At 45.8% G+C, this 18091-nt stretch overlaps 1 protein-coding gene across 3 annotated transcripts in view; it reads right to left on the bottom strand.

Moving 5' to 3' along the window:
• Positions 1-18091, bottom strand: part of LOC130274696 (tight junction protein ZO-2-like) — a 192671-nt gene that overhangs the window by 45369 nt on the left and 129211 nt on the right. For all 3 annotated transcript variants that reach the window (XM_056523053.1, XM_056523051.1, XM_056523052.1), the window contains 6 exons: positions 15350-15503; positions 13972-14077; positions 6929-7080; positions 6501-6570; positions 6086-6236; positions 5088-5196 (listed from right to left, as the gene is read on the bottom strand). In XM_056523053.1, the coding sequence (XP_056379028.1) occupies positions 5088-5196; positions 6086-6236; positions 6501-6570; positions 6929-7080; positions 13972-14077; positions 15350-15503 (742 nt within the window). The remainder of the gene's footprint in view (positions 1-5087; positions 5197-6085; positions 6237-6500; positions 6571-6928; positions 7081-13971; positions 14078-15349; positions 15504-18091) is intronic.

The following is an 18091-nucleotide window of genomic DNA, read 5'->3' as shown; positions in this document are numbered from 1 at the left end:
TTGCTCCCAAAAAGCCCCAACGGAACGTGTGGAATGCACGGTGACCCGAAAAGGTGGGACCTTCCCTTTACAATGGTATGATTCTGAGATGGCGGAAGGGATCCACCGCGAAATGGTTGCCTTGGAACCCAGAAGACCCTTGCGACGACTTTCCAGAATAACAAAGAAGGAGTCACCCTGCCGGAAAGAGGAGACAGAAAGATAGATCTGGACAGCTCAAACCATATCCAGACAATGGAGGGAATGCTCCTTAGAGTTGCATGGAGTCGGATAAAATGAAGGGAGAACGATCTCCTTGTTCATGTAAAAGGAGGAAAATACATTGGGCAGAAGGAGGGAGGTGGCCGAAAGAAAACCTTGTCCTAATGAAGGACCAAGAAGGGAGAGCGCCAAGAGAGAGCAGCCAGCTAGGAGACCCTCCTAATGGAGGTAATGGCAATGAGGAAGGTGACCTTCCAAGCAAGAATGCAAAGAGAAGTGTCCCAGAATGGTTTGAACGGAGCCTCCCTCAAGGCGCCAAGCACCAGGTTGAGATCCCAAGGAGGGGTTGGAGACCGCCGGTATGGCAGAGCCGCATGGGTGCGGACATGAGGGTTGGAAGCTAACTGCCACTTAAAGAGAATAGAAAGAGCAGACACTTGACCCTTAAGGGAGCTGAGCGCCAAGTGCTGATCCAGACCGGATTGTAAGAAAGCAAGAAGGCACGGAAAGGGAAAGGAAAAGGCAACCGTGGAGACTGACTGAGCCTCACACCACCGGAAATAAGCCCGCCAAGTGCGGTGGTAAAAACTAGCGGAGGAAGGCTTCAGAGCCAGAAGCATGGTGCAAATCACCCCGGAAGAAAACCCCCCAGCTCTCAAAATCACGGTTTCAACCGCCACGCCATCAAATGCAGCGACAGTAAATTGGGGTGGCAGAGAGGACCCTGGGAGAGCAGGTCGGGGCGAACTGGAAGACACAGGGGTAAGTCTGCGACCAGACGAATTGCGTTGGCGTACCATGCGCGCCTGGGCCAGTCTGGGAACACCAGAATGGTGGGAACGCCCTCCGCCTTGAATTTCCTCAGAACCCTGGGCAGGAGAGGGTGAGGCAGAAAGAGGTAAGGAAGACTGAAGGACAACCACAGGATGACGAGTGCATCCACCGCCATAGGGTCTCCTGACTTCGCGAGAAAGCAAGGAACCAGTCTGTTGTGGTAAGATGCGAAGAGGTCCACGTCCGGGGTCCCCAAAGATCGCAGATCTGTGCAAACACCTCCGGATGGAGAGACCACTCCCCCGGATCTGAGCTGAAGAGGGCGATAGCGGAAGTGGGTGAAAGGGAGGGCCTCCATGGCTGCCACCATTCGGCCCAGCACCTCCATGCAGAAGCGAATTGGAACAAGAGAGGGGCACCGTAGGAGACGGACACCCTCCTGCAGGTAGCGCTGCTTGTCCAACAGAAGACAAACGAGGGCAGCCGCAGTGTCAAAAGGGAGACCCAGAAAGACAAGGGACTAGGAGGAAGAAAGTTTGGATTTTTCCCGGTTGATCACCCAACCAAAGGCGGACAGAGTCTGTACAGTGAGATGAAGACTCTCCAAGTTTTGGGACCGGGACGGAGATTTGATTAAAAGATCGTTCAGGTAAGGGAGGACCCAGATCCCACGGGCCCAAAGGATGGCAATCACCCCCGCCATGACTTTGGTGAAAACCCTGGGAGCTGTAGCTAGGCCAAAAGGAAGAACCACAAACTGGAAATGACCCGCAGGGACAGCGAAGCAGAGGAAACGCTGATGAGCAGGGAAAATTGGGATGTGCAGCTAGGCATCCTGGATATCCACTGAGGAAAGAAACTCCCCCTGATCCACGGACTCTACCACGGAGCGGAGGGACTCCATTCGAAAATGACCTAGCCACAAGTCGTGGTTGAGTAGCTTAAGGTCCACAATGGGGACAACAAAGATTCGAGTAGAACCCACAAAAAACGCTCCCCTGATGGAACTGGACAATCACTCCTTGAGTGAGGAGGGTACTTAAAGCAACCTGAAAGGCCCCCATCAAAGAAGGGGAACTAGGAGGGCGGGATCAGAAGAAACAATCCCAGGGAATGGAAGCACATTTTCTCCGGTAACCATCGTATATGACGTCCCGGACCTAGGAGTCCTGAACCTGGGCTAGCAAAACATCCTCGAAAAGTGACAGATGCCCTCCCACCTGAGAAGAGGACAAGGGTGGGGGGCGTTCTTCAGGAGGAGGGAGGCCTAAGCTTACCAGACTTGACCGCAAAACCGCCAGAACGGTGGTCTGACTTCCAGGAAGGACGCGGCTTGAAAGAAGGAGCTTTCCGAGAGTGAGGGCGACCTGATGCAAAGGACCGAAAGGAAACAGTTTTCCGAAGGGGATCAGAGCGGCATGCTTTGTTCTGCGGCAGCAGAAAACTTTTAAGTCCAGTAGCTTCGGAAATAATTTCATCTAGGCGCTTCCCAAAGAGCTGAGTACCAGAGAAAGGCAACTCTGTTAGAGATTTCTTCGAAGCAGCATTTGCATCCCATGCCTTCAGCCACATGGAGCGACGAATAGCAACCAAGTTACCTGAGGCAAAAGACCGTGCATTGGGCAGACTCCAAAGCTGACAAACAGAGGAAGTCCCCGGCCTGAGTGAGCTGACGAGAGAGGTCCACCAAGTCCTCCCAAGGGGTGCCTGACAGAATTCCCTGCCGTAGCTGAGAAGCCCAAACCAAAACTGCCTTGGACAACCAAACGGAAGCGAAGGTGGGTAGCAAGGAAAAACCTGTCACTTCAAAGGCAAATTTTGCCAAGTCCTTGGTCTTCTTGTTCGCCAGATCCTTACTGGATGCTGCGTCTGCCAGAGGCAGGGTAGTAGATTTCGACAGATGAGAAACTGGAGGATCTACTGCAGGTGGCGCTGTCCACTTGGAAACCAGATCCGGAGGAAAGGGAAACTGAGCTTGAATCTTCTTGGTTCCCTAGAAACGTTTGTCCGGATGCTTCCAAGCAGCGTCCAGCAAGGCGTCAAATTCAGCATGAGAACTGAAAGCCATGGGGGGAATGCAGAGAGCGGCAAAAATAAACTTCTGTATCCGGATCCGAAGCTCTTGGGTCCTCCAGAAAAAAAGTGCCCCTGATGGCTGACACCAAGCTGGCCATCATTTCAGCCACGGCACGGAGTCGTCCTCATGATGTGAGGAGGATTCCGACCAGTCATCCGCTCCTTCCCTTGCTGGAGAGTGGGAGCGTGCGGTGGTAGCCTTAGACTGGGGCATGCGAGACCTAGAAAGAGGAGTCAGGGACCTGGGATGGGCACCGGGGGAGCGGCCCCTAGAGTGGGGGGCCCTGCCAGTGAGCTGGTGAAGAGGAGCATGATCTACGGGAAGAATGTCTATCCCGAACACGCGACTCTGGAGAAGAGCCTGACGAAAATACTTTAGGGTTCTTGTGAGAGCGCTGGGAGTGGGGGTCAGGAGAGACCGAGCGGAACTCCCTGGGGTTCATGCGCAGGGAAGACTGCTCCAAAGCCACTGATCTGGAGACCCTAGCCAGGTCGGAAATCGACTGGAAAAGGGAGAAATCCCACTCTGGGGGAGGGGCGAACACCGTGCACTCCTAAGGGACATGCTAGTGAGAAGTAGTCAGCAATAAAATGGATCAATCTCACCCAGGTCCTGTGTCCGTTGGCTGGAGCTGGAAAGCAGGCTGTAACTGAGCTGTGACCCTTGACTGGAGCTGGGAAATAGGCTGTGCTGTGTCCCGGCTGGAGCTCCACAGGCAGGTAGCAGCTGAGTCTGCAGGTAAGCAGGCAGAGAGAGAAAGGGGAGGTGCCGGCTGCAGTGACCCAGGAACAGGGTGGTCACAGTACCAGGACGGCGTTCTATTGGAGCCAGAGAGGGAGGCACACAAAAATTTACCCCCGAAGCCGACCGCAGAAGAGAGGAGGACGGGGCGCCCTGCCAGCGTGCCCGTAGTACGGGAAGTGGGCAGAGCCAAGTCCCAGCGCAGGCCACAGCCTCAATTAATATGCACCCCCAGCGTGTACCTGTCCAAGAAGGTGGGCGAAAACGAAAGTAAAAGTGCGCCGGACGCACACCGCAGCGGAGCTGATAGAGGCTGCGGGCGGGCGCTGGAGCGCTGAAAAAACTAGTAAGCAGTGCCAGCGGTGGGGGGAGGGGTTGCCCCGCTATCCTCCGACATGTGCATAGAGGGAGACCTGGAGACTGAAACCCCTAACCCCTAGAAATAAAAGATAGCCATCAACTCCAGGAAAATCCCCCTGGGGCCCTAGGTAATAGGGGCCCAAGAGGCAGATGAAGAGGTGCTGGGAGGGAAGGGGGGCTGGGGGAAAGAGAGGCACATACTAACCCTAATCTGTCATACTCACCTAAGATGTCTTGAGCCAGCTATGATCCCCTGCATCATGTCAGGCTGAGGCAGCCGGACGAGCAGGGAAGGTAGGGGCACCCAGACCAAAGGTACAACCCCAGGCGCTGGCCGTTGGCAGGAATGAGTTAACGGTGCATACTCTATGCCCCGTGCCCCTTAGCCGCATATGGGGGAACAGGTAGCACCATGCTCCTGAACCCCGACCTAAAAAAGAGAAAATAAAAAGGAGAAAAAGAACCTACAAACAGGCCCTAGCTATATAAAAAAAAAAAAATAGATTAGGTCTGGGGAACTCCAGACCTGTGTCTGCCTACAAAACTGATACTAAGCTAAAAACTGATTAGCTCAGAGTCAGTAGGCAGGCTATATCCTGCCAGGAGGGGCAGACTTTCTTTTTGTATGCCTAGTGCCAGCAAGATATACCCACAGTCTCTATGTTCCCCAATGGAGCTGACCGAGAAATGTTTAATTTTCTTGCAGATATGCCACACTGACCGCAGCACTAAAGGGGTTAACTGTCAGGATCAGAGAACAGCTTTATATAACTCACCCATTTACAGTAAAAAATCAAGATATAATACAGGCTGAAAACTAGTGTCAACTAGGTGAAAAAACAGCTTAGTAATTAACAGGAAGGATTTAAGAAACCTATTTAATAAAACAAAAACAAAGCAAGACAAAAAAAAAAAATATATATTCAAAACTTACCGTCATATTTACTTTGGGTTAAAATTGTTACTTCTTCACCCTTTGGCATTTCCAACAAATAAAGAACAGCATCTTCTCGAACGATGCAACGAAAATCTTGTGTGTTTACCTAACAGTAATGGGAGATAGAGAAGGGATACCAATAACTGTAAAGAAGACCAAGAGGTCCACTCAGACTGCCCTTCCTCTGTGTCTTACCATAAATTTATATCTATCTTGGGCATGTTTAGTAAAAACACACTGTTTATTTTTTGCCAACATAAGTTCACACTATTATTGTCTCACTTTCTAATGTTACTCCTGCAAGTGCCCACTTCTATGCCCCCATGTCATTTGAATAAACTTTTGATAAATATGTCAAAAGTTAAAGGTAGCTTGGGGTCTAAACTTAGGCATTTATAGCTGTGTGAAGTGCACAGAAGCAAGATTAGTTTCCCGGCAAGGGTTCAATCAGTCTCATTGCAAGAGATGGGCTCCAGAGACTTATAATGGGCCAGTCTTCTGCAATCAGTAACACTTTACTGTCATAAAACAAAAACAAAAAACACACATTTCACACGTCACATAAACATGTCAAAAGTTTTGATAGGTCAGGGTCCTTGCATTGAGACCCTCACTAATTGCTGGACAAAGCAAGGAGAAGCATGTGGCTAGGCGGTTTACTCCCCAGGTGGCTCGATCTGACAGCAACATAAGGCTATATGCCATATATATATGCTATATGCCATATACAAAAAATTGGATCAAGCAACAAGCTGGGGAGTAAAAGGGATACAGCCGCACGCTTCTCCCCACTAGTTTTAGCAATCGTGGGGGGGTCTCAGCAGGAGACACCGTATGATCAAAACTTTATAAATCTGTGTGACATGTAAATAGGTTTTTAGGTGACAGTAATGTTTCAAGTATTCTACTAATTTCTTCTGAAGCCAGAAAACATTGAGCACGCATTTGAAATACACATTTTATATTTATGTCCAATATGTATGTTTAACACCTACCCTAAGTAGTTGATCACCCTCTTGAAGACCTTCCTGCTCAGCAGCACTGCCTTCCTGAACACCCGCAACAAATATACCTACGTCATTACCACCAGCAAGACGCATGCCAACACTATCTCCTTTTCGAAATCTGATCATTTTTGTGTTGGGTCTGAGAGAACGAAATAAAGGTGGTTAGCATGAAAGATTTTCTTTCTTTCTAACAGGATGTAAATAACACGTTCTAATTCTGACAATAAAATATGATTTCATTTGAACGTTATTATCTTTGCCAGTAATAACCTAAGGACTGTACCAAGGAGGTAATCTACAGAAGCATGTTTATCTATTGCTTCACCAGAAAATGTTGGGTTATAAAATAATATAATTTACCCACAATATATAAAATATCATCCTGACCACACATTTTGCTTACCCATAGGTTTCTAGATCTTCTGGACTTGGTTGCAAAAAAATCTTGGGAGTGGCTTTAGGTTTAAAGTCTTCTATACGGATTAGAAACAAGTATAATTTATTAGTTGGTGGAAATAAAAAGTTGCTTCTAAATATATCTGAAATACGCTTGATTTTAAACATTGCTTAAAAACGATGTAATTCTCCCAAACAAGTTATACCTATTCCTTTCCATTCTCCGTGCAGATGAGAAGTAACTCAAAAGGCAACATATGCTGAAATGGACATTGTACTGAACCTGCACTATCACCATATAGGAGGATCAATGCAGGAATGGACATGCTAAATAATGGACAAGGGAAAAAAAAAAGTAGCACTTGCAACAGAATAATTTTTTTTATTTTTATTTTTTAAAGTAAGATAAATGCATCAAATAAAATTGAAGCTAACCTTGAACATCCTCTAAACTTAATGTCTTTGTGATGGGCTCTGGAACTGGGCTTACAGAAACCGGACCTGGTGATTCAGCTCTATTCAACACTTTAAAAGGAGTGGGCATGGCACCCATCTTAGCAAGTCTGTTGGGAGGATCCTCTTTAGTACTAAATGAGAAAATAAACATTTTGGTTTTGTCAAATATTACAATAACTATAGTTTTGATCAGTCGGAGTCTGGGTCTTAAGAGCGCCACCATTAGTTAGAAAGAATGGGGAGAAGCACACAACTTTCAGGCCTGCTGTGATCCCAGTCCTGCTGCACTAGACACGTTCTATTATGTCTATGGATCTCGTCTAGTGCAGCGAGACTGAGATCACAGGTAGCCAGGGAGTGAAGTCCACAGCTGCGTGCTTCTCCCCGCTTGTTGTAATGATAAGTAGTGGGTCTGAAAACCCAGACCGAATAAAACTTTTGACACCTCTCTGTGAGATGTCAAAAGCTTTGTTAAATGACAGGGACACATTAAGGAAATAAGAAACGCAAGTATCTACAGGGTGGGCCATTTATATGGATACACCTTAATAAAATGGGAATGGTTGGTGATATTAACTTCCTGTTTGTGGCACGTTAGTATATGTGAGGGGGGAAACTTTTCAAGATGGGTGGTGACCATGGTGGCCATTTTGAAGTCGGCCATTTTGAATCCAACTTTTGTTTTTTCAATAGGAAGAGGGTCATGTGACACATCAAACTTATAGGGAATTTAACAAGAAAAACAATGATGTGCTTGGTTTTAACATAACCTTATTCTTTCATGAGTTATTTACAAGTTTCTCTTTGTTTACAGCCATTGACATGTCGTCGAAGTTAACACGTGAGGAGAGGATAGAAATTGTGTTGATGTCTGGTGAACGCAGTATCCGGGTCATTGCAGCAGATTTCAATGCAAAACACCCTACAAGACCACCCATCTCCCATGCTACAGTTAGCAAACTGCTTGCCAAGTTTCGTGAAACTGGTTCAGTGTTGGATTTGCTAAAATGTGGACGTATGAAATCTGTCACTAATGAAGAAACATCAGTGGCTGTCCTAGATTCATTCAGCAAGAGCCCGCAGCGTAGCACTTGCCACATGTCACTAGAGAGTGGCATTAGTCGAACATCCCTTCGGCAGATATTGGCTACTCACAAATGGCACCCTTACAAACTCCAGCTACTGCAGCATCTCAACGAGGATGACCCAGATCGGCGCACTGAATTTGCAGAATGGGCGAAACAAAAATTGGAACAGGACCCTCAGTTTACGCAGAAGATTTTGTTCAGTGATGAGGCAAACTTTTATGTGAATGGTGAAGTTAACAAACAAAACCACCGCTATTGGTCTGACACTAACCCACATTGGATAGATCCCTCCAAGACTGTTGGAACACAAAAATTGATGGTATGGTGTGGTATATGGGGTACAAAGATAGTGGGGCCATTCTTCATCAATGGAAACCTCAAGGCCACTAGATATGCAAAATTGCTACATGATGATGTGTTTCCCTCTTTATGTACTGAAGCTGAGTTCTTCCAGCAAGATGGTGCACCACCACATTATGGGTGTCAGGTCCGAGCATTCCTAGATGAACAGTTTCCTGGAAAGTGGATTGGTCGTCGTGGGCCAGTTGAATGGCCCCCAAGGTCTCACGATCTGACCCCCTTAGACTTATCTTTGGGGTAATCCGAAGGCAATTGTCTATGCTGTGAAGATACGAGATGTGCAGCACCTGAAACTACGGATACTGGAAGCCTGTGCTAGCATTTCTCCTGCGGTGTTGCTATCAGTGTGTGAAGAGGGGGAGAAGAGGGTTGCATTGACAATCCAACACAATGGGCAGCATATTGAACACATTTTATAAGTGGTCAGAAACGTGTAAATAACTCATGAAAGAATAATGTTACGTTAAAACCAAGCACCTCATTGTTTTTCTTGTGAAATTCCCAATAAGTTTGATGTGTCACATGACCCTCTTCCTATTGAAAAAACAAAAGTTGGAGTCAAACGGCCGACTTCAAAATGGCCGCCATGGTCATTACCCATCTTGAAAAGATCCCCCCCTCACATATACTAATGTGCCACAAACAGGAAGTTAGTATCACACGCCATTCTCATTTTATTAAGGTGTATCCATGTAAATGGCCCACCCTGTATATTGGCATAGCCATTTGATTAAAAAGGTATGTTAATGGGGTACTCTGGTGGAAAAAAAATTTGTTTCATATCAACTGGTGCCAGAAAGTTAAACAGATTTGTAAATTACTTCTATAAAAAAAAATCTTAATCCTACAGAGGAAATTCTTTTCTTTTTGGAACATAGAGCTCTCTGATGAAATCTCTGTCCATTTTAGGAACTGTCCAGAGTAGGAGAAAATCCCCATAGTAAACATATGCTGCTCTGGTCAGTTCCTAAAATAGACAGAGATGTCAGCAGAGAGCACTGTGGTCATGATTCAGCAGAGAGCTCTGTGTTCCAAAAAGAAAAGAATTTCCTCTGTAGTATTCAGCAGCTAAGTAGTACTGGAAGGATTAAGATTTTTTTTATAGAAGTAATGTACAAATCTGTAACTTTCTGGCACCAGTTGATTTATAAAAAAAAAAAAAAAAAAAAAAGTTTTCCACCGGAGTACAACTTTAATCTTTCCAGTACTTATCAGCTGCTGTATGCTCCACTGGGTGTTGAGTTGTTTCAGCCTGACCACAGTGCTCTCTGCTGATAACTCTGTGACAGGAACTGTTTGGAGCAGGATATTTTTGATATGGGGATTTGCTCCTACTCTGGACAGTTTCTGAAATGGACAGAGGTGTCAGCAGAGAGGACTGTGGTCAGACTGAAAAGAACAACTCAACTTCCTCTGTAGTATACAGCAGCTGATGAGTACTGAAAGGATTAAGATTTTTTAATAAAAAGGTAATTTCCACTGGAGTGCCCCTTTAAAGGACATCTATAGTGCATAATAACTCATAAGTTATAGATTGCGGGGGGTCCGAGCGCTGAGGCCCCCCGCGATCTTTGGTAGAGATACATGGAGGGGGAATGTCTGCCGCGGCTTTCTGCCGGGGACGAAACTTCACTTCCTGCAGACTGCTGCGGCCCCCTCCAGGGGATCCCGGGGGCCCCAGCGCTCGGACCCCCCGCGATCTATAACTTATCCCCTAGCCTATTATTTTGCGCTGGAATACTCCTTTAAACTTGCCCTACACTAAGTTATACTGAAGGAAACTGTTTTTACTTACTGAGTACAGGCGATGTTCAGTCACTACATGAAGAGAACCTGTCATCAGCTTCATGCTTCACAAACCAGCTTCTTAAAAGGGTACTCCCGCCCCAATACATCTTATCTCCTATCCAAAGGATAGGGGATAAGATGTCTAATTGCAGGGGTCCCGCCGCTGGGGACCCCCGCAATCTGTCATTCAGCACCCACCTTTACGAGTAGTCATAGACTTGCATTAAGGGAGCGGGGCAGGGTGTGACGTCACATCACGATACTCCGGCCCCATGGTTGTAATGCTGCACACTCGGATCCTCCAGCGCTGCAGAGAGCTCGCAAACGTGCGTGCTGAATGACAGATTGCGGGGGTTCCAAGTGGCGGGACCCCTGCAATCAGACATCTTATTCCCTATCCAAAGGATAGGGGATAAGATATATTAGGGCTGGAGTACCCCTTTAAGCAGCATGAAACCAGGACAGGTTCACTTTTTACATAATTTTATGATTTACTTTGACATTTCAAGTAAATTATAGTCAAAAACTATCTTGGAACAGGGCTTCAGGGTGGCCCCAGCTAGCTTCACCTTTGGGCTTGAGTAATAGACCTATTACAGCTATTTTTTTTATAGTAAGAAGTCTATCAATCATGCATGGTGGGGCAGTGAAAATCTGTCTGAGACTTCACCTGTGACTCAAAGTCCCTAAAAACATGACAGTTTTTAATCTATACAGACATAGAGGTCGGCACTTTAACCCTGATGCAAGATTTTACGACCTGCCACATCTAGCCACTCAATATCAGTAGGTCCCTTGTGTTAGATCACGTACATATTCGGGGGGTGCTTGTAACCCAATAGCAACGTGTCTATAAATCACATATACAAAGAAGTAATGGGCAAAACTCACCACTTGTGTGTATATAAATCCTTCTTTATTTTTCAAGATGCAACATCACAGGTACAAGACAGGCATAAAATGGACTTGGACACATATCAGTTCAGACCAGGTTACAGCTGTTGCGCATGTAGACTTCACGCTTCATCAGACCCCCAGGTTAAATGTTTAGTCAAGTTGACAGAGTTCCTCACAGAGCTCCAGATACAGCCGGGAGAAGCATTTGGTTGTGCGCTTCTCTCCTTGGCTGGCCACCAAATCCAACTGATTACAGGAGACAGGTTTACAATAGGGCCTGTCCCCTTCAATCTTTCGAACTGACTGGCGAACACAGCCACTTGCTGTCAGGGACCGACCAGGGGACAGGGAGAGAGTGAGTCCTTAACTGACCCTAAAACCACTCTCCCTGCCTACTTGCCCATCCACCCTAACCGGTGGATCGACAACCGGGCGCCGTTCCCTCCCTGAGCTAAAGTGCAGGGGCCTAAAAACACATACTAATAAATAGTCGGTCACAAACCAGAAACATAATAGGAACATAGAACTCTGTAAACAGATTAAGTTAAGAATACACAGATCAGAGAGTGAGTACAGAGGACACTATATCAGCGGACATGAACAGAGGACTCCGTGGTCGTGAACAGAGGACACTATAGATAAGCGGTGATTAACAGAACTCCAAAGATCAGAATAAAAACTAAAACATATAGTGTTCAAAACACCAGACAGGAAAACAGATAAGTCTAGAAAGACTCCAGAACAAAACAGGAATAAGCTTAATCCCATTTAAAGACATATATTAGACACAAGGATAACAATACCCTCTGAGCCCCACATGGACAGGTAAACAGGATCTATCGCTATACAGGAATTATCGCAATCCCTCCAAACACCTCCAGTAGACACAAAGTCCACATGGACAGGTAACAGGGATGCCTAGATACACAGGATATATTTATAGAACACTGTTCACACTGAACACAAGACAGGAATAGCCATCCTTCCGAACACCTCCAGTAGACACGGATTCCCCATGGAGTGATAACCGGTATCTAACATAGGACACTGGACACACAAACTGGACACTCCACTAACTAAGTAGCCATTAATAATGAATCCAAATAGACTACTGTCCAGCAGCAGAAGCTGACCCAGTAGGAAAACACTTTGCAGAAAGGATATACAAATCATAAAACAGACTATACAAAAACAGATTAAAATCTACTATAAGCATGCAACCTAACCATGGCTAAAACCAGAAAATACAAAGTGCATGCTAAGACAGAGATAGTAGATTAAAAGCTCAAATAAAGAGTGTTTCGTATGCAGCATGTCCAGCATCTTAGCAAGTCAGGATATAATGAAGTCACACCAGCCCAGAGGCTAGACACCCTGAAGTCACACCAGCCCAGAAGCTAGAGACCCTAGGAGCTATTGGCAAAAAATAGCCAGAGGCATTAACTATTCCCTGATTAGGGAACATAAAAATTGTTCACACACAAGCAAATCCAAATGGCTGTGTGAGAACACACATAAAGACAGACATGACACTTGCTTCTCATGGCTATATCTAGCAATCAATGTGGGTCTCAGCACTGAAACCCTGACCGACTAGCTATACTTTTGACATGTCTGTGCAATATGTCAAAAGCTTATCTAAATGACAGTAAAACTTTTTAATTTCACAGCCTTAATTATGATACAAGTAAAATTCAACAGGTACTCCGGCCCTAGACATCTTATCCCCGATCCAAAAGGATAGGGGGGATAAGATGTCTGATCGCGGGGGTTCCGTGCAATTTCTCCTGCAGCACCCACTTGTCATCAGCCTCACGGAGCGAAGATCACGCCGTGTCTGATGACTCACGATACAGGGGCTGGAGTATAGTGACATCACAGCTCTGCACGCTTGTGACATCACGCCCCACCCCCTTAAATGTAATCCTATGGGTGGGGGCGTGACGGCCACCATGCCCCTCCCATAGACTTGCATTGAGGGGGTGGGGTGTGATGTCACGAGGGGACGGAGCTGTGACATCACAATACTCCAGCCCCTGTATCGGGAGTCATCAGACACGAAGCGATCTTCTCTCCGTGAGGCTGATGACAAGTGGGTGCTGCAGGAGAGATTGCGGGTGTCCCCAGCGGGGGGACCGCCGTGCTCAGACATCTTATCCCCTATACTTTGGGTAGGAGATAAGATGTCTAGGGCCAGAGTACCCCTTTTAAGGCAAGTTGCTGCTTTTTGGCAATTTCCATCTTTACAAAAAGTTTGTTTTTTTATGACTCTTTGCAAAAAACTTTCACATGCCAGAAAAAAAAAACATCTGAAAGCTTGAGAGATTAATTTTGCCTGTAAAAACAGAGAATTTATTTAAAGACTCATGAGTCTCAAAATACTGTGGGTGCACCTAGCTTCAGAATTCAGTTAGGATAATGATAAGAATACAGGGATAGCCCAAATGTATGGCCAGCTTTAGAGGTTTCTTCCAACCCATCCCTCCTGCCTAATCAGACAACAGGCGTGGAGAGACCATGTTGTACACCAGACAGGACACTTGCCCAATACCGAACAAATACCACGCATCTACTGTATTAAATTGAAAAAGGACAAGACCTCCTCTTTAGAGACAAAAATGACTACATGCATAGAACACCAGAAGGCCTTCTTATAAAGACTATTATAGCAATTATCCAGCACATAAATCTGCTTCCATCTTGGTGAAATGAAGAGCAATTATCCAGCACATAAATCTGCTTCCATCTTGGTGAAATGAAGAGTTTGAAGGCTAAAGCCATGTACTATATTGAACGGTCACAAAAATGTCAGAAAAATTTCCTTGCAGACAGGTCTGGTCCTAGAATGTCAGATATACACAAAAAATATGTTATATCATTGTTTCTTACCTTGGCTTTTCTTTCAGTTTCTCATTGGAGGAATGAGAGTCTGAAAGCTGCAATCTTCTGTCATCTAGAGGGGAGCTTGAACGGTTGGATTCTATTTCAGATACATCTGTATAACAAAATGCAAAACATCCTCAAATGTAAAAAAACATCTTTTAAAAATTGGAAATCTGGATTATAATGGAAACTGTCTAAAAATTAAAAGAAGAAAAGAACCAATAACCAAGTAAATTACATTTCTAAGTCTACCCAGGCTCATGTTATTATTTCTTTTACAATATTACTAATGTGTAAAGGATTTCTTATAATGATAACCTGCAACTCAGACAAAGACACAGGATAGTCCACTTATTTTAGATAGAGGCACCATATCTGCAACTACAAAAGTTGTACCTCTGTGCCTTGGGGATTACTTTGGGTTACTTTTATATTAATGTTTAACCCCAGCATGTACATCTGCACTTTAAAGATTTTGGACATCGCTTTCTGATTGTTTAGTGTTGATCTTAGTCAGTCTTTATGGTTTAAAGTTTGTTACAAAAGAAAAACATACCAAAGATCAGTCTCTGCTACAATCTGTGGTCTAGTCTCTTAACTGATGAGATGTAGGACTCAAGAGCCAATCTTGGCTGCAGCACTCCAGACATCTGGTGCCCCAGATGACTGGTGATGCGGGGCGGCGGCTCGCGACGTCACGGCCATGCCCCCTCAAAGCAAGTCTCCCATAGACTTGCATTGAGTGGGCGTGACAGTGATGGCCAGAGCGGGGCATGGCCGTGACATCTTGAGCCTCCAGCGCTGCACCAGACACTCTAAACGAACGTCAGGTGCAGCAGGGATAGGATAAGATAACTGGGGATAAGATTTCTAGGGGCGGAGTACCCCTTTAATGACTTTTGTGGCTTTAAAAACACATTTTTGGCTCCTTCGTAACGTCTTAGAGCAATAATTTATAAAAGTTATTTTTTAACGTAAACATCATTTTTGGACAAGTGCTTTTGCTTCTCGGAACTTTGTTGTTAGTATCTTAGTATGGCTTAACATTTAATTCCTGTGACTGTCTAAAAAGATCTGTCATTTCGCATGGGTGACTTTTCAATGACCACATCTGACAAGAAGTAAAAAAAAAAAAAAGAAAAAAAGAAAAAAAAAAAAACACACAACAGATCACCTTTTTCACAAATATCAGCTGACATCTGTCACACTTGTTTGTGTCAGAAAAAAGGTGCCAATAGGCGTCCAAAAGTCATCTAAATCTGCCTTCTCAGCTTTTCAAAATCTCTTGTTTGCAAAGCTGACCATACAACGGCATACGAGAATTCTGAACAATGGGTTTAAAAAAAGAAATTAATTACCGTAGCTATAAAACAAATACACTCACCGCCGATATCGGAGTCACTGTCATCCAGAGAAGGAACGTTTATTAGTGTCTGATTAGCGTCTCTCTGCACAACTAACTGCAGTTTCCCTCGTGATTTCTCAATTAGTTTCCGGGCATCAGTTAGAGACATGTTTTCAGTTACTGTACCATTAATCTGTGACAGAAGAAAGGGTTAAATAAGAGTACTAATTATATAGCCTAATTAGACTAATTATATAGCATTAATACCCATAGGGTTTAAATTCAGATCCAATGCTAATTATGTAATTTATTAACTGCAAAACTACAATGACTAACAAAAAAGATACAGGAGGAACAACAAAAGCAAACAATTCTCCTCATACTGATGTGCTACAATATACTTCCAAGGTTGTGTTGACTGATATCTATAGATCACAGTATTTATTGTACAGCTACAGCAGATTGTTGTTTTGCATTCAGCTCTTTAATAAAAAAGTCAGTGATGTCTACCTTTACTCCTTTATTCCTATTCCATCCTGCCCGGGCTGCAAAAAACTGAGAAAATAAACTTCCACTTACCTTCCTACATTCCCCTGGAGCTCCGCAAAAGCTTATCGGTCAGCCGGCTGTCTACTTCCTACTTCCCTTAGCCCAGGACATCACACGGTGCTTCAGCCTCCCGGGCTAAGGGAAGTAGGAAGTAGACAGCCTGGCCGACGGATCAGCTGTTGCGGAGTTCCCGGGGAACGTAGGAAGGTAAGTGAAAGTTTGTTTTCTCTTTTTTTGCAGCCCGGACATCTCCTTTAACTTGCAATTTGATACATTTGTTGCATGTAAATACATTATTTACAGGCAAGAAATGCAGCACAAAATAGGCATATGATATAGGTGTGTGGAAAAAAGGAGATTTTTTTTTTTTTTACTCACCATAAAATATTTCTCGTCTTCATTGGGGGACACAAATACTGAAGGGTATATGCTCTTGCCACTAAGAGGCGCTGACACTAGGAAAAAAAAAAAGTCGGCTCCTCCCTGGCAGGATATACCCGCCCACTGGAAGTGAGGTAATCAGTTTTGTCACAAAGCAGTAGGAGAAGCCAACTAAGAAACATGTCCGAAAGACCCTAAAAAAGAATCCCAGATAAAAAAAAACAATAAACCAGAAAAGATCATCCTGACAAAAAAAAGAAGAAATGGGTTGGTGCGGTGTCCCGCAATGAAGGCTACAAGAAAGATTTTACGGTGAGTACAAAAAACGCTCTTCATTGAGGGGGACAAAGATACTGAAGGGATGGACAAAATAGTCCCCTAGGGTGGGAATAACAACCACCAGAGAAAGGGAATCGGTCCACAGACAGAACCCACTTGTCTGCAAGGTCTGAGAACGAGATCCCGGGCAGAGACAACCGAGAACCAGAAACTGAGTTTCCGGAAGTTCCCCTGTCCAAAGAGATGACTAGGACGCCAAAGGAAGGGACCGTCCTCTGTAGAGACTCTAGCCCCACGGTCCATATCGAGAGAGAAGAAAAGGTCGACTAGGAAGCCACATGGGTGGGAACCATCCTGGAAGGAGGTAGGAAACAACTCCAAGGAACACAGAACCAGACAGAGGGCTAGCCCGGCTGGGAAACAAAAATGGAAAAGGACACAAGAGAGCCCCATCCAGAGTCAAACGATTCAAGAGAACACGGCGGAATAGCAGCAGGGAGAGCAGAGTACGCCTGAGCAGAAGGTGAGCACAGAAGGTGGAGACCAGAAAACCACAGGAAAAAAGAAAGACTGAAACAAGCCTGCCGGGATCACCCAGAAGGCGACATTAGCTCGACTGGTGTAATCTGGATTAGGGATCGATATTTTAGGGCCGATACCGATAATCTGTGGAGGTTAGGGCAGATAGCCAATAACTTATACCGGAATATCGGTATAAATTATCGGTTACTCATCTCTCCCCCCCCACCCCCCCGGCGACACCGCTGCAGATCATTGCAGCGGGCGCTTTAAATCAATGAACTGCAGCGGCTTTTGCGCTTCCAGAGACCGCCGTCACCACCCACTTCTCTCCCCCTGCCTGTCCTGGGGTCCTCCTGAGTCCTACCAACGCCACCACCCCGGCCAGAGACCGCTGCCCCATTGCCTCCCCCATTCCCGGTTTTATAACTACCTGTTCCCGGGGTCCGCGCTACTTCTGGTTCCGGCAGCGTCCTCCAGAGCTGTCACTGTGTGCACTGATGGTGACATCGCGTTGAGGACGTCACTCGTCATTGCACAGCGCAGCGCACAGCGTAACACAGGACGCCGCAGGAGCCAGAAGTAGCGCGGACCCCGGGAACAGGTAATTATAAAACCGGGATGGGGGAGGCAATGGGGCAGCGGCGGCGGTCTCTGGCCGGGGCGGTGGTGGGAAGTGCGCTGCGTCGGTGAGGGGTGCGCTGCGGGGGGAATTATCGGCAAGGAAATTGCCGATACCGATAACGTCCAAAATCGTGAATATCGGCCGATACAGATAATCATTCGATCCCTAATCTGGATGACTGGAATGCCCTCCTCCGGAACACCGGAGCGACCGACATGGGAACTGGAGGACTGGAAGACTTACACGTAAAAATACATGGCCAAGAAAGGAGTGGAATAGCTTGAAAATGAGCATCCCGGAACACTGAAGCAGCCGACATGGGAATTAGAGGTTCCTGTCTGGACAAGAAGAAGTGCGGTACAGAAAGACTGCCCCACAAATGGGATTGCGGAGAAGTCTGGGCAGGATCACTACACATGCCCAAGACC

Source organism: Hyla sarda, chromosome 1 (assembly GCF_029499605.1).
Source record: "Hyla sarda isolate aHylSar1 chromosome 1, aHylSar1.hap1, whole genome shotgun sequence".
NCBI classification, from domain to species: Eukaryota; Metazoa; Chordata; class Amphibia; order Anura; family Hylidae; genus Hyla; species Hyla sarda.
Note: the sequence above shows the minus strand (reverse complement) of the source record. Positions and strands in the feature narration are given on the sequence as shown.